Raw genomic sequence first — 16,210 nt, forward strand, 5'->3', positions numbered from 1 at the left:
CCGTGGTTTTCTCTGGGAGATTCATGCTGAACAGGTTGTAGGTAGTCAGACATGGACTCATGACTGAACTCCGCTCTGAGGTCAGAGACAGCCATTAGGGAAGTTTCTCGAAAGCACTGAAAAACTGGTCTTTCTGGAAGAGCAGCTTCTTCAGTCTTAAGAAGGTCATCCTTTCCAGTATTGCTAGGTAGCAACAAATCCTTACATTTCCAACTAAGACACTCTCTCCCACTCAAGGTAGGTGCCAGACAGAAGCCACATGCACAAATCAGTACCTTCAACTAATGGAGTTTTGGAAACTTAGGATAGGCAGAATTGAGACCAAAATCTCCTGTAGAGAAGTGACTTTGAGAAAATGGTTGTGAGAAGAAATTCCTGTGCTCTTATCAGTACTAGCTGCTGCTGCGGCCCTGCGCTGCTTGAGGCTGCTGCTTTAATCCCAGGCGAGTTGAGCATGAGTGGTGCTAACCACCGATCGTGGAAACATGGAAAGCCAGGTTTCTGTAAACATATCTAAAACCGTGCAGTTGAGCAATAATGGCTCTAAAGCCAGTTTCCTCCTGCAGATGATCAAAGTTTTAAGCAGTAGAACTGAGGAAGCAGATGAAAACAGGAGCAAAGACCCTCCTGCTTCAAGGTCACCAAGTAAAATGTAGAGGACACCTGACTAGCTGAGTTGAAGCTCTATAAATGCCATGTTCTGGGTTTATTCAGAATTTAGAAATTTGTGCTGGGCATGTGTAACTAAGCAAGAATTGTCCCGGTCACAGTGCTGTCGAAGAGTCCTGGAGGTCCGGTCTACAGATGTTCCAGATAAGGTGGGAGACAGTGGCAGGTGGTTGGTGCACCAGCGCACTGGACCATAGCTGTGGAGCCCAGCCTTTGAGCTGTGGGTGAAAGTTGGCTCAGCAGCTGCTCCTGCCAGCCCAGGGGAGAGAAGCTAGTGAAAGAGCAACTTGACTGTGGAATTTGAACACAGAATGCGTTGTGTGGCTTACTACTGGTAGAAAGTTCAGTTCCAGCACCCCTGGATACCCCTTTCTACACAGGGCTAATCCCATGAACAGGCTGCAAACTCTGACTCCTGTGCCAGGCTTTGTGTGCACGCCACAGCACATGGCAGGCAGCAGTGGAGAGGGGGCCTGCCTGTTCTGAGTCCAGCAGCCTCTGCTCAGTAGCACCTCATTGACTCTCTCCAGGGATGCAGGCTCAGCAATATCTAACCTAAGGTTCTAAAGCTAGAAATCACACTTTATGATAACAGGCACAGGGCACTGTCAGACCTGCAGGCCTGGCAGATTGCAGTCCTTCCCAATGCTGGACAGCACTGTCAGGTAAGACCCTTACATGCCCCCGGCAAGCTTGTGAGGAGCAGGCTTGAGAGCTGTGTGGGGTGAGCACGCGCCTTCCTACCCTGCGGAGAGCAACAGAGCAGGGCAGCTGCTTACTGGAAGCAAGAATGGCCTTCAGAAGCCTGAGGTGGGCAAAGATGAGGTCAGTCCCGAGGCTCGAAGGGAAAAGGGTTTATTAGACCCGGGAAGAGGCCGGGCAGAAGAAAAGGCAGGGCTGTGCTCACAGAAACCATCTCCGCCTGAAGCCCGGGTGCCTGTGCACGCCTAGAAGGGCTGGTGGCTGTTCTCACCTAGAATCAGTCTTGTCAGGGAGCCATTTGGGGTGGGGGGTGGGGTGTCCTGGCTCCCACAGCTTGATTCATCTGGGTGATTTCATCTTTATTTATAAATGAGACAGAAATCAAAGCAGCATTAATTTAGAACAAAAAAGGTTAAAAAAAAAAAACACAAAAAAACCCTAAACCCACAGATGGGTTGGGTGGGGCGGGGCGGGGCGGGGCGTTGTGAGCGTGGGAGACTCGTCCACAGTGGAGGGCGGAGGAGCACTGGGTGTCGGAGCCCTCCCTTCCTGCTCTTGCACGGCGGCCACACAGCACTGGAGACACCACAGCGACCTCACGACCAGCCCAGGAGCCCCAGCCCGTCCCGGGGATCTGCCCCGACTTTCCACCTTCACATTTAACTCTCCTGTCCAAAGTCCTCTGAGAATTTCTTCACTTTCAGGAGGTCGTCCGCGTTCACCGTGGGCCTGGTAGTGGCCAAAGACCGGAGCATGTCTGACTGCAAAGACAAGAGCACGCCACTGAGCCAGCGTCCGAGGCCCGCGGCCCACATTGCTGCAGGCGCTGCCAGCGGCAGGGACTTAAACTCCCTCAACTGTATGCCCATTTCACCAGTGCCAGGACAGCACAGGCACGGTAACTGGGAAGACTGGGAGAGGTCCGGGCGCTCGGTGAGGGGCCACTGCCATCAGGCCGCCTCCAACCAAAGGCCACCGACACTTCCCTGCCAGTTCCTTCCACATCCAATAGGCCAAGCCACCGGAAGGACATCCTCCTCCTCCTCCCGAAGAACACGCAGTACTACTGCGGTGCCTGTCCCGAGCCCCCGGAGTCCTGGCAGGGCCTCAGCTACCCACAGCCACAAAGGCTGCGCTATCTTGGTGGGCATGAAAGCCCAGGACGGGGCTGGAGACATGGCTCAAATGTTAGTGTACCTGCCTCGCCAGAATGAGCCCCAAGTTCAGGCCTCAGTACTGTCAACAACAGTAGCCCAGGACAGCCTGCCGTGCGCATGCGCGCGCTGTGTGCGCTAGCTGTAGCTCTGCTCCAGCAAGAAACTTTTTTTTTTTTTTTGTCGGTCGTGGGGCTTGAACTCTGAGCCTGGGCGCTGTCCCTCAGCTCTTCAGCTCAAGGCGAGCGCTCTACCACTTGAGCTACAGCACCACTTCCGGTTTTCTGGTGGTTTATTTGAGATAGGAGTCTCACGGTCTCTCCTGCCCGTGCTGGCTTTGAACCGCGATCCTCAGATCTCAGCCTCCTGAGTAGCTAGGATTACAGGCGTGAGCCACCAGCGCCCGGCTCAGCAAGAAACTTTTACTCCTGGACCCCAGGCCCCGGGCCCTGAGTTGTGCGTGCTCCGCTCCCAGGTGCTCACTTACCATGCAAACCACAGGCTCTAGGAGCTTGTCGCCAGGGACATCCATCCAGGTCATCTCTATGGCCCCGGGGTCTCCAGGGGAGCACGGGGTCAGGAGGTCGTCAATCATAATGCCAGGGTTGGTTCGGGAAGGGCCAGAGACCTGAAAGTAAGGCGTGTGACAGGCTGGCAGGCGCCTGGTGCTAGGTGCTAGGCGTTTAAAGATGGCTGCGAGGGCGGGCCGTGATGGAGTTCTTAGGTCCACGGAGGTGGACCTAACTGCCGAGAGGTCAAAGTGGCTGAATGTCTGACCTCAGAAGCTTGCCGACGCGCGTCTTCGGCCGGCCTCTGGCCCCTGGCCTCCAGTTTCTGCCCCAGATGCCTCCCTTTACTACAGCCTCTAAGTCTCACTACAAGTACAGCCGCAGCAAAAATGCCCTTCCCGCTCAATTCCACACTGGCAAAATGTGTGCCAGCTCCCAAGTTCCCCATGTGTCCTGCTTGTCAACAATGCAGCCTCCCATCCCCCCGCTTTGTGAACTTCTGGTCTCCCATAACCTGTTCTAGTTCCCTTCTCCCAATCCCCAAGGGTCACTGTCTTCCCAGCCCCAGGACAGGGCCAGGGCCAGAGCAGGGCCCACAGCAGACGGCAGAGCAAGTGGACAAGTCCTGATGGCACTTTTGCGTGAGCATCTGGCAGGCAAGCACTTGGCGCTCCCTGCCCGGGCACCGTGCTGTGCACTGCTGCACACCCTCCTGTCTGCTCAGGTGGAGAAGGCCAAGCAGAGGCCGGAGGGAAGCAGGGCAGGGGCCGCCCAGCCCTGAAGCCATGGTGCACACATCCCTGCTCCTGCTCTCTAGAGATGTTTAAGCAGCCAGGGAGGTGGCAGAAAGCAGACTCCCATTCTAGCAACTGTGTGCAATCGCTGGCTGGTGTGTGTGTGTGTGTGTGTGTGTGTGTGTGTGTGTGTGTGTGTGTGTGTGTGTGTGTGTGTGTGTGTGTGTGTGTGTGTGTGTGTGTGTGTGTGTGTGTGTGTGTGTGTGTGTGTGTGTGTGTGTGTGTGTGTGTGTGTGGCTGGTGTGTGTGTGTGGCTGGTGTGTGTGTGTGGCTGGTGTGTGTGTGTGTGGCTGGTGTGTGTGTGTGTGGCTGGTGTGTGTGTGTGTGTGTCAGAAAGCAGACTCCCATTCTAGCAACTGTGTGCAATCGCTGGCTGGTGTGTGTGTGTGTGTGTGTGTGTGTGTGTGTGTGTGTGTGTCCTGGGGTCTGAACTGTGTCTGTGTGTGTGTGTGTGTGTGTGTGTGTGTGTGCGTGCATGTGTGTGACCTGGGGTCTGAACCGTGTCCCTCAGCTTTTCTGCTAAAGGCTAGACCTCTACCACTAGAGCCACAGCTTCGCTCTGTTTTTCTCTGGTGATTAATTGTACATAAGAGCCTCAAAGACTTCCCTGCCCTGTTTGGCTTCCAACTGGGGTCCTCAGAGCTCCTCCTGAGGAGCTAGGATTATAGGTGTGAGCAACTGGCGCCTGGCTCTCACCTTCTTGAAATGTGTTGCTGACTGCACTTTCCTGACAGGCTGCATGAGGGAGTCCCGCACGATGATGCTGATGTCTGCCCCGGAGTAGCCTTCTGTCTTCTGGGCCAGCTCGTGGATGTTGGCGTCGGTGAGGTTGTGGGGCGTGCTCCCCAGATGCAATCGAAACATCTGTGCACGCGCAGCTTCCTCTGGCAAAGGGATGTAAATGCGCTTTTCAAACCTAGAGAGCCATGTACACAGCAGGAAATGAGCAGCTGGGCCCAGGCTCTGCTGGACCTGCAGACCCAGGAAGAGCCAGCGACGGGGCCAGGCTGTCCCCGGGGGCGGTCACAGGCTCATCGTGGCCAGGGGAAGACTCACCTCCTTCGAATAGCCGAATCCAACACCCAGGGGATGTTTGTGGCACCAAGGACCAGAGTCCCGTCGTTGTTGTTCCCCACCCCTGTGCAGAGAGGAAGTGGGGAGCTCACTGAGGACTCCAGCAAGCCAGACAAGCAGCGGCACAGACCTGCATCGCTGAACCCGTCCCAGGCCACCGCTGGTAGGGGCCCGAGTAAACCAGGGCCTGGTCTGGCTTTGTGGGAGCGAGGAGACCTACAGTGCTGTCTGCCGGGGAGGGGCAGGGCCGTGGAAAGGGCCTGGAAATCTGCTTAAAGCCCATGAAAGACCAGGAGGGGTGCTGAGAGCGGCTGCTCCTCTCGCCAGGCGACAGTGGCTCAGGACGGACGGCCTGGGCCGGCTTTGGGGGGAGGAAAGCAGGGGGCAGCTGCCACTGGCACGCACCCTGCATCTGGACCAGGAACTCTGTTTTGATCCTTCGGGCGGCCTCGCTCTCGTTTTCATTTCGGGAGCCGCACAGGGAATCCACTTCATCGATGAAGATGATGGACGGCTTGTGCTGCCTGGCCAGCTCGAACAGGTTCTTGACTAGCCTGCGAAGTGCCAAAGGGTCAGGACCGGGTGCTCCTGAGTGCCCACCCAGGGCCCCGGCCACCACTCCTCTTCACCTAGGGAGGCTGAAAAGCGTGCATGTGTGTGCGTGTGTGTGTGCGCGTGTGTGCGGAGGGGCAGCGACAAGTCCTCTGGCCGCAATGCAGTGTTAGAGGAAGAGCCTGCTTCAGCACCAGCCTAAATCCTGGGCACCCCACTCACTAGCTAGCTCTGGGCTTAGGGGGAAGCCTCAGCTTCATCATCTGCAGAACAGGAGCCAGTGTGGGGGAGCAGCTAGTGTAGGAAGCAGCACCCCTGTGGGATGCGCCTGCTCTGCCAGTGTGCTCAGTTCCCATTGTTCCCTGTCTATTGGCATTTTTTGTTTTGGTCAGTCGTGGGGCTTGAACTCTGGGCCTGGGCGCTGTCCCTCAGCTCTTCAGCTCAAGGCCAGTGCTCTACTGCTTGAGCCCCAACCCCACTTCCTGTTTTCTAGTGGTTTATTGGAGATAAGAGTCTTATGGACTTTCCTGCCTGGGTTGGCTTTGAACTGTGATTCTCAGATCTCAGCCTCCTGAGTAGCTAGGATTACAGGCGTGAGCCACCAGTGCCCGGCTTGTCTGCTGTTTTAAGAGACAAGGCTCCATTACACAGCCCAGACGGGCTCAGATTCCATCTCAGCCTTCCTAGTCTAGAGGTGCACTGTTACACCTTGATTTCCTTTTTTTTTTTTTGGTGCCACTCCTGGGGCTTGAACTCAAGGCCTGGGTGCCGTCACTGAGCTTTTGTGCTCAAAGCTAGCACTCTACCATTTGAATTACTTCTGGCTTTTTGAATTGTTAATTGCAGATAAGTCTCAGACTTTCCTGCCCGGGCTAGCTTCAAACCATGGACCTCAGAGTTCAGCCTCCTGAGTAGGTAGTAAAACAGAAAAACAGCTGTGAGCCACGGATGCCTGGCTCCTTCCCTTTCTTGAAAAGTCCCAAATCGGGCTGGGAAGGTGGCTCAGTGGTGGAGCGCTTGCCTTGCATGCATGAGGCCCAGGGTTCGGTTCCTCAGCACCACATAAGCAAAAAGAGAAAAGCCGGAAGTGGCGCTGTGGCTCAAGTGGTAGAGCGCTAGCCTTGAGCTGAAGAGCTGAGGGACAGCGCCCAGGCCCAGAGTTCAGGCCCCACGACCGGACCCAAAAAAAGAAAACTCCCAAATTCCTTTCCAGATTCATCCTCATGTCAGGTCAGTGTCCCCACTAATAAGCTAGCAAGATGAGCAAGATGTCACCCTCCTGGCAACTGGCTGCTCAGCAGCTCCTCAGGAAGGAGGGGGGACTCCAGGGGGCAGGGCAAGCCGGGCGGGGCCCGCCGGACTTACTTTTCACTCTCCCCCAGCCACTTAGACATCAGGTCTGAGGAGGACACAGAGAAGAAGGTGGAGTTGTTGGCCTCTGTTGCCACAGCCTTGGCCAGGTAGGATTTCCCCGTGCCAGGGGGTCCAAAGAGAAGTATCCCTCGCCAAGGAGTCCGCTTGCCTGCAACAGAGCACAGCGTGAGGGAGGCGCTTCCGGACGGCGGAGTGGGGGCAGACAGACGCAGGAGGGTTTAGTCACCGCCCGTTCAGTAGGGGAGAGCACATTCTACAGGAGCAGAGGAGTGCTGGGAACTAAACACCTGCCCTGAGTTTACTCCTTGCCAGCTGACACCGGCTGGCACTGGTTCCTGACTTTACCTCCCCACTCCTGTACCCCAGCTCCTTACCCTTACTCAACCACAAGCCAAGGAGTGAAGGCTGGGGACGTACTGTGTGCATGGCAGAGCGCTCGCCTAGCGTGCGCGTAAGGCCTGAGTCCTGGGAGCCACTGGCGGTGGTGGTAGGCGCTGGCCCTCTCCTGGCACAGCATGGGCAGGCCCAGCCTGGCCAGTAAGCAGAGGCGCGGGGCCATCTATGCTCGGATACTGTGGGAGGGAAGCTCCAGGCCGGCTCCTCAGAAGCACCCCCTTTTAATTGGTGGGTCGTGGGGCCTGAACTCTGGGCTTGGGCGCTGTCCCTGTGCTCTTCAGCTCAAGGCTAGTGCTCTACCACTTGAGCCACAGCGCCACTTCTAGTTTTCTGAGTGGTTTACTGGAGATAAGAGTCTCATAGACTTTCCTGCCTGGGCTGGCTTTGACTGCGATCCTCAGATCTCGGCTTCCTGAGGAACTAGGATTACAGGCGTGAGCCCCCGGTGCCCGGCTAGAGGCGCAATTCTTTCGTGCCTGGCCTGGCAGCTCTGCGCTCACCTGTGAACAAGTGTGGGAATTTAATTGGTAAAATGACGGCTTCTTTGAGGGCCTCTTTGGCCCCCTCCAGCCCGGCCACATCATTCCACCGTATGTTGGGTTTCTCCATCACCACAGCACCTGTGAGAGGACGGCGCATGAGCACAGCCAAGCCAAGGCCCCGCCCCGCCCCCATCCCCGCCGCAGGCTGCGCGCTTACCCATCAGTTGCTCTTGCAATTTCTTTTTCTCTGGGTTATCCCCTTCACTGTCACTATCGCTGCTAGAAAAGGAGACAGAAAGTGGGTCACAAGCTGGCCCTCCGCCGGGGAGCTGGGGGGCGTAAGGAGCTCCGCCACCCAGCATCGGCCAACAGCCAGCACGCAGGAACCCCCATGGCAGGTTCTCGAGTCTCCTCTAGGAAACACGCGTAACCCACCCTCGTTGCGTCATTAAGAGAACGGGGCAGAGACGTCAGCTCCCTCCAGAGGGAGGGAAACACGCTTTGCCTGGTGGACGTGGCAGCCGGGAGCCGTTCCTACCGACTCAGAACTGCCACACGATCAAGACTCCAAAGTTAGCCAGGCGCTGGCGGCTCACGCCCGCCTGTCATCCTAGCTACTCAGGAGGCTGAGATCTGAGGATCGTGGTTCAAAGCCAGCCCGGGCAGGAAACTTCGTGAGACTCTTATCTCCAATAAACCCACTAGAAAACCGGGAGTGGTGCTGTGGCTCAAGCGGTAGAACACTGGCCTTGAGCTGAAGAGCTGAGGGACAGCGCCCAAGCCCAGAGTTCAGGCCCCATGACCGACCAAAAAAAAAAAAAAAAAAAAGACTCCAAAGTTCTGAAACACAGAGAAGAAATAACGCTTAAACCTGAAGGGGAACGCAGCCGCCGCCCAACAGCAGCAACCACCGTCACAGCCTTTATTTGCCGTCACTCTTAAGAGACCCGTGTCCCTGTCCCTTCATCTTGTCTATCTCTTGTGCTGGGAGTCAGACTGATGCAATCCTCTTCCAGAAGTCACCTCACACCGTCCTCGCACCTGCAGCCCTCCGGACACTGGGACACTGCTGAGTGCGCTCAGACGGCGTGGGATCAACACAGGCCCTGCATGGAGGTCGACTGCATCATGTCTCAGCTCCGGGACCTCAGCCAGTCTCCTAGCATCTCCCACAGTGACCACCTCTTGTGTCAGGTGAGGTGAGGTGATGACTACAGTACCCTGCCCCTCACGTGGCACCAGCGACCGAGTTCTGTCATCAGACTTAAGAAGGGGGAAGTGGGTTATGCAGCGGGACAATGGCAGAGCCCACAACTCATACCTCACGCTAGAGTCCCTGAACATCACAGCTCAGCCTGCCTTGCTTTCTTCTTCCTTTTCCTTTCATGTTCTCTCCTGTTCTCCTCCTCTCTCCTTCCAACCCTCTCTCTTTCTCTCTGACTTTTGTGACTGTCCTGGGGCTTGAACTCAGGATCTGGGCTGTCACTGAGTTTTTTTGTTCAACAGCTTTGCTTTAGGCTTTTTGGGTCGTAACTTGGAGATAAGAGTCCCATGGACTTTCCTTCCTATGGCTGGCTTCGAATCACAATCCTCAGCTCTCAGCCTGAGTAGCTAGGATTATAGGTGTGAGTTACTAGTACCTGGCTTCACACAGCTTTTCTGTCCAGACCCAATGAAGAACACAGGAAAGAGCTTTGATAAGCACAGTGCGAGGGGCCCGGAATGTGACTTAGTGGTAGGACGCTAGCCTTGAGCAAAAGAAGCTCAGGGACAGTGCCCAGGCCTGAGTTCAAGCCCCAGGACTGGCAAGGGGGGGGGAGGGAGGGAGGGAGCGACGGAGCTGCACTGGGCACTCTGGCGCCATTGCCATGAGAAGCCTGGGCGCTGGAGGGTGCAGGCGGCTGGAGGCCTGGGGACGGGAGGGCGCACGCGGCGCTGCACGCTCACCCCTTGCCCTCGCTCTGGTTCTCTTTGACTGGCTTCTTGCCATGCTTCTCTTTGTTTCGTAAATAATCCTTCAGCTTCTCCGCGCGGTCTAGGTACTGCACGCACTTGGCTCGAATGCTCTCCTTGGCCTTGTCACTGTGTGCCTCATCTGCAAAAGGGGACCCAGAGAGTGGCCCGTGAGCGCCGTGCACCCCTACGTGGGGTTCGGAGGCCAGGGGACCCCAAGCCCGACTCACACTTGATGGCGTGTAGGAAGTACTCCACGGCATGCTGGTAGAGCCGCAGCGCCTCCTCGTAGTTCTTGGCTTTATCCTCTTCTGTGGCTTTGGTCACCAGATCAATGGCTTTCTGGAAAGGCAAAGCAGAGTTCAGGGCTTCCCAGGAGACCCAGACAGCCTCTGGTCCCCCCAGCCGCTGAGGAGCTGAGGAGTCAGTGCCGGGCTGCACGTACTGGTCGCGGCTGGATGGCCGGCCCTTTGCAGAAGTGCGCGGCGGGGCAGCCACACGCTGCAAGCTCCAGCCCACGGCCGGGAGAGAAGCTGCCTGAGCCGAGCCCGGCCATAGCAAACCCCGCCATCCACGGCCACGGTGCTGCACAGGTGCAGAAACCGCACTAGGAAAGGCCTTCCGCAAGATGGACTTCCAGGCACAGCTAACCCTCTGCAGACCCAGTTCGCTCCTCTAGGCTCCAAAGGGCCAAGCTTTCCTCGGCCGCCTGCCTGTAGTGGACATGTGGAAGGCGGCTCCGGGCCAGGCCAGGGCAAGCTGCCGGCAGCGGGGCCTGTCCCCGGACTTACCCTGAGTGAGCCAGGTCTTGGGGGAGACTCAGACCTACAGGCCAGTGCCTCAGGCTCCGCTAGAAGCACCCGCCCGACGCCGCTAGCGTTTAGAAACCAAAGCGGTGCTGGTGGTCACACTTAGTCCTAGCTACTCAGGAGGCTGCGACTGTGAGGCTGACAGTTTGGACAGACAAATCTAAGCCTCTACTCCCCAGTTAACTAGCACAATGCCAGACTGGAGGTATGGCTCAAGTACACAGAATGCCGATGGAGAGCAAGAAAGCCTAGCAGGAGCTGGAGGCCCTGAGTTCAAGTGCCGGTACAGACATCCACACCAACTCCTGCAGCTTCTCCAACCCACACGCCCTGCATTCTCTTCCACCTGGTGTGCCATTAGTCATCTGGTGGCAAAGCTCACTGCAGCCAAAGCTCCAGCCCAATCAAACCATGACCTGACCCTCCTGGGGACGGCGGCTTTGTTACCCACAACAACCCCTCCCCCAGTTCCTGTGGCTCAGCCGTGGTGAAGGAGGGACTCAGCTCTGCAGCGGGCACGGCAGGGCAGCGCATCCCCTCTGTCCCGGTCCTCAAGCATTTCCCTCTTCTGTCTTCTCATGCTGGAAGCCGTCCATGGCGAGGAACCGCTTTGTGTAACAGGAGAGTAACGTGACAATAACGCTGCCAGCGCTGCCACATCTCTGGTAACGCCTGTGGCAAAGGCTGAAGGCCGAGGAAGGGGAACAAGTACCAGGGGGAAGAGGCGCTGGCAGGGTGGGCATCGATCGGCAACTCCGGCCTACGTCCTACTTTCTGAGACCTGGAGGATCACACAGGTTTGAAGCCAGCCTGGGCAGGAAAGTCTGAGAGATTCCATCTCTAATTGCCAGCAAATACTGGAATGGACACGTGGCTAAAGTGGTAGAGTATAAGCCACCAGCCAGAAAGCTAAGGGAGAGCCCAAGGCTCTCTGAGTACAAGCCTCATTCTAGCATGCACATATGCACACACGCAAGGAAAAAGGACAAGATAATAAGTGCTTTGGGGGCATATGGGATGGAGAGGGTTGCGATAGGATCTCAACCCAGCTAGCTCAGGATTTACTATGCGGTCCAGGCTGGTCTTGAACTCTCAATCCTTGCCTCAATCTCTGAAGCACCAAACCTTTGCCTGCTGCCCACCCCCGACAGTATTTTAGGTTTTGTCAGCTACACTGTCTCTGCAAGAACTATTCGCTCTTCCTATGTAGCAGCTGCAGACAGTATGTAAATAGATGAGCAGCAATGTGGTTTCAATAAAACTTTATAGGCACCGGAATCTGAATTTCAGATTATTTTCATGTGCTTTTTTTTTTTTTTAGATGACCATTTAAAAGATGTCAAAGCCTATGACAGAAGTGGCACTGTGGCTCAAAGTGGTAGAGTGCTAGCCTGGTGCGAAAGAGCTCAGAGACAGCCCCCAGGCCCTCAGTTCAAGCCCCATGACTGACACACCCATAAGAAAAGTCCCGAATAGGCAAATCCACCCAGGGAGTCCTAGGCCTTGGAGGGACAAAGGGTTCAGAGCAAGCCACAGCTGAGGGGCATGGGGTTTTCTTTTGGAGAGTGATAAAAATGTATAAGCCACCACTTCCGACTTTTTCTGTTTATGTAGTGCCAAGGAATCGAACCTCGGGCCTCAAGCATGGGAGGCAAACACTCTACCACTGAGCCACCTTCCCAGCCCTCAACGTGAAACTCTTATCTCCAATTAACCACCAGAAAACTGGAAGTGGTAGAGCACTGGCCTTGCTTGAGCTGAAGAGTTCAGACACGGCCCCCAGGCCCAGAGTTCAAGCCCCACGACCGACAAAAAAAAAAAGGAAAAAGAAAATGTGGTGTAATTTCGCACACATCTGAATATGCTAAAAGCACAGAACGGTGCCCTTTCCGTGGGTAAAGCCTTAATAAAGCCGTGGAAAAGAAAAAACTGAACACAAAACAAACAAAAGCCACCGTTCAGGGCACAGAGTCAGAGCTCGGCCGGCTGGTGTCCCACCGCCGGGTCACGGCACAGGTGCACGGTCAGGTCTGGCTCGCTGTCGGGCGCCTCCCCGGCCCCGCCGCGCAGCGCTCACAGCCGGGCGCCGGCTCACACCGCCCGCCACCGCATCGCCCCATTCCACAGACCCGGGGGCCCAAGGTCACGGGCGGAGGGCCGCGGGGCTCCCACTCCGGGCTGAGGCCGCGGGCGCGTGTGGATGTTTTCTGACAGCAGCCCAGGCCGGGCCCGCGCCCCGCACAGGCGGCTCCGCCCGGGCTCCACCCCGCACGGGTCGGGAATGAATGAGGAGCGGGGCCGCGAGGAGGGGGCCGGGGGCCCGGGGCGGAGCAGGGTCCCCCGCACCGAGCGGGCACGGCGACGGGGGGACGGGGATTTCAAGAGAAACCGAGGCGGGGCGCCGGGGCCGAGCGGAGGCCGCGAGGCCGGGGCTCCGAGGAGGGAGGGAGGCCGTCGGCCGGCTCCGCGGCCCGCAGGCCCGGCCGGGCGCACCGCCTCGGCCTCCGCAGCTGGCCCACGCCGCGCCACCGTACCTGGAGGGTTGACGTTGTCATTTCATCTCCTGGGTCCGCCCCACAACCCGCGGCGCTGCTGGCGGCCTCGGTCGGGGCCCCGGGAGCCGCGGTGCTGGGTCGGGCGCGGGGAGCCCGGCGGGTGGGCGCTGGGCGCGGGGAGGGCGGCCGCTGGCAGCCGGGGCCGAGTCCGAGGACTAGCGATGAGCGCGGTCCAGAGCGGTGGTGGGGCCCCGAGCGGCGCGGCTGCCCCCCGGTGGCCACCGCCAGTAGTGCAGGCACCGCTTCCGCCGCCGCCGCCGCCAGCACGGAGCAGGGGCGGGGCCGAGAGGAGGCAGGAACCGGAAGTCGTCGTGGATCCCGCGGGAATGAAGCATCTCTGTGGAGCGGTTATCTTCCGTGGTAACCTCAAACCTCCGTAGGGAACGACCGTACCTGCCCGGGCTGGCTTTTACATGGCGTTAGCCACAGCACCGTGGGGACTCAGTCCCTAGTTACCTAAGTTGCAGCCACTTGTAGTGTGTGTGTGTTGTCGGTCCTGGGGCTTGAACTCTGGTCCTGGGCGCTGTCCCTCAGCTCTTCAGCTCAAGGCGAGCGCTCTACCACTTGAGCTACAGCGCCACTTCCGGTTTTCTGGTGGTTTATTGGAGTTAAGAGTCTCACGGTCTCTCCTGCCCGGGCTGGCTTTGAACCACGATCCTCAGACCTCAGCCTCCTGAGTAGCTAGGATTAGTAGCTAGGATTACAGGCGTGAGCCACCGACGCCCCGTTTGCTTTAAAATTCGAACCGGTGAGACTCCAGAGAGGTCTTCGCCTGGTCTTGACGTTGTTAGCCACGATTTTAGGAGGTAGAAACCAAGAAAGTTGAATAAAGCGCGTGTATCTTCCCAGCTGTCATCAAGGCTGCCCTGAGCCCCCGGGCTGGCTGTGCTCTCCCTGCTTCATGCTGTTATACTAAAATAAACCTCGCTAAACCCCGAGCCTGTGAGAACCCTGGAAATTTCTGTCACGTGTGCATTGAGTGCCCGGGGCTTGTGTGGAAGCTGGGGCGGTAGAGAACCCCCTTAGCCTTCATCTAACATCAGGGGTATTTAGGATGAAAATACAGGTGGAGGTGTGGCCTTACCCTGCCTTAGGATGAGTGTCCCCATTATTCTGGACCCCTGGTTTAGTCCGTCATCCTGGCGGTCAAGAATTGGGCCCAAAGGTAGCGAGGTGGGCCGCTTGATTAAATGTGTGCCATTATGCCATAGATACATTTGAGTTTCCCTTTTAAACAAAGGGTGGGTTCTGCCAGATGCTTCTTTTAAGACAGCTGTTTGTCTTTGAGATAGTTTATCTGCAAATTCAGTGTTTATCACTGAATTCCTCTCTTGCTCCTCATGCATCATTTTCCCCTCGTCTAGCCTGTCCCAACCCTTCTATTTTCCTTCTTAGGAACCTGGTGTTTTTAGCCACTTGGTTTTTTATGTTTTTTTTTTTTCTTTTCTTTTTCTTTTTGTGGTGCTAGGATGGAAAATAGCCTCCGTCAGGCTAAGCAAGCTCTGAGCCGTTGAGCTACACCCCCACATTCTTCTCTTCCCTCCCTCTCTCTTCCTTCCTCTCCCCCAGCAGTACTAGGGATTTTTAAGTAGTTGTACAAAGCAATTGCCATTTAAGAAAGTAGTTTATGAATACATCTTGATTCACTGACTCACGTAGCCCTTTCATCATCCTCCCTCCCCCCCAGTCCCACCCCTTCCCTCAGTTTCCTTTAATTTTATAGAATTTACATTGAGTACTAGGGTTTGGACTCAGGTCCTCATGCCTAATGGGAAAGTGCTCTACCCTCCTAATTCTGTAATAAAGTTTTGGAGAAGTAGAGGAAAACCGAGCTGTCACCTAGAATAAATGGCTGATAACCAAATAATTGGAATGCCGATCATTTCTAACCGTCCTAAGAAACTCCCCGTCACTCCCTCTTCTCCACGAATCAAAAGCTTCACGGTGGCTCCAGAGGCAGGAAATTCATTCGTCCACAAGTCCCTTTTAGCATACAAAAAAAATTTGAGGGCAAAAATGAAGTGCTTTCTCTTCCTTCCTTTTGCTTCCCTGCCCTCTCTCCCCATTCACTGCTAAAATGTTGCTTACAAGGTAGACAGAGGCAGCTAAGGGTGTCAGAACAGTGGAGAAGCCCCCGTGGTTGAGATACTAGGTACATTGGGTAAATAATTATACAGAGAATAATAGAAATCAGGTTACAAGGGGATATTAGATTCTTTTTTTTTTTTTTTTGTCAGTTGTAGGGCTTGAACTCAGGGCCTGGGCGCTGTCCCTGCACTCTTCAGCTCAAGGCCAGTGCTCTACCATTTTGAGCTACAGCTCCACTTCCGGTTTTCTGGTGGTTAATTGGAGATAAGAGTTTCACAGGGACTTTTTTGCCCAGGCTGGCTTTGAACCTCAATCCTCAAATCTCAGTCTCCGGAGTAGCTAGGATTACAGGCATGAGCCACCAGTGCCCAGCTGGAAACTCGATTGTTTATGTATCAGAATGGACAGTATGAGCCCATGGTTTCTAAACACCATCTAGAAATAGATATATGTATGCATATCTATACACATTTTCCTTTTTTTTTTTTTGTCAGTCGTGGGGCCTGAACTCTAGGCCTGGGCGCTATCCCTCAGCTCTTCAGCTCAAGGCTAGCACTCTACCGCTTGAGCCACAGCGCCACTTCTGGCTTTTTCTGTTCATGTGGTGCTGAGGAATCGAACCCAGGGCCTCATGCATGCAAGACAAGCGCTCTACCACTGAGCCACTTTCCCACCCCTCCTTGCTCTTTTTGACCCAAGGTCTTACTATTTAGTCTACTTGCTTTGTAGTCTAAGAGCTGGCCTGGACTTTGGGGTCGGTCCTTACTGTATGTGTGTGGTGCTGGGATTACAGCTAAGCATCACGAAACCCAGATACACTAGAATTTTTTTTTTTTTTTTTTTGTCGGTTGTGGGGCCTGAACTCTGGGCCTGGGTGCTGTCCCTCAGCTCTTCAGCTCAAGGCGAGCGCTCTACCACCTGAGCCACAGCACCATTTCTGGCCTTTTCTGCTTATGTGGTGCTGAGGAATCGGACCCAGGGCTTGCAAAGCAAGCACTCTACCACTGAGCTACCTTCCCAGACCCTACACTAGAAATTCTAAGTGTGATAGAGTATTATGCTAGAAAAAGACAAGACAGGGTCTTAGAACAATGTAAAA

At 55.8% G+C, this 16,210-nt stretch overlaps 1 protein-coding gene across 1 annotated transcript; it reads right to left on the bottom strand.

The window, feature by feature from the left end:
* Positions 1-1,508: 1,508 nt before the first annotated feature.
* Positions 1,509-13,228, bottom strand: Vps4a (vacuolar protein sorting 4 homolog A). Its single transcript, XM_070004706.1, has 11 exons — positions 13,003-13,228; positions 9,890-10,001; positions 9,654-9,801; positions 7,924-7,985; positions 7,725-7,844; positions 6,820-6,976; positions 5,308-5,456; positions 4,885-4,966; positions 4,525-4,744; positions 3,013-3,153; positions 1,509-2,132 (listed from the first exon to the last, which is right to left on the bottom strand). The coding sequence occupies exons 1-11, from the start codon at positions 13,021-13,023 to the stop codon at positions 2,031-2,033; spliced, it is 1,314 nt and encodes a 437-aa protein (XP_069860807.1). The 5' UTR covers positions 13,024-13,228; the 3' UTR covers positions 1,509-2,030.
* Between the last annotated feature and the right edge of the window lie 2,982 nt (positions 13,229-16,210).

This window comes from Dipodomys merriami, unplaced genomic scaffold, assembly GCF_024711535.1.
Source record: "Dipodomys merriami isolate MVZ:Mamm:240054 unplaced genomic scaffold, mDipMer1.0.p SCAF_64, whole genome shotgun sequence".
NCBI classification, from domain to species: Eukaryota; Metazoa; Chordata; class Mammalia; order Rodentia; family Heteromyidae; genus Dipodomys; species Dipodomys merriami.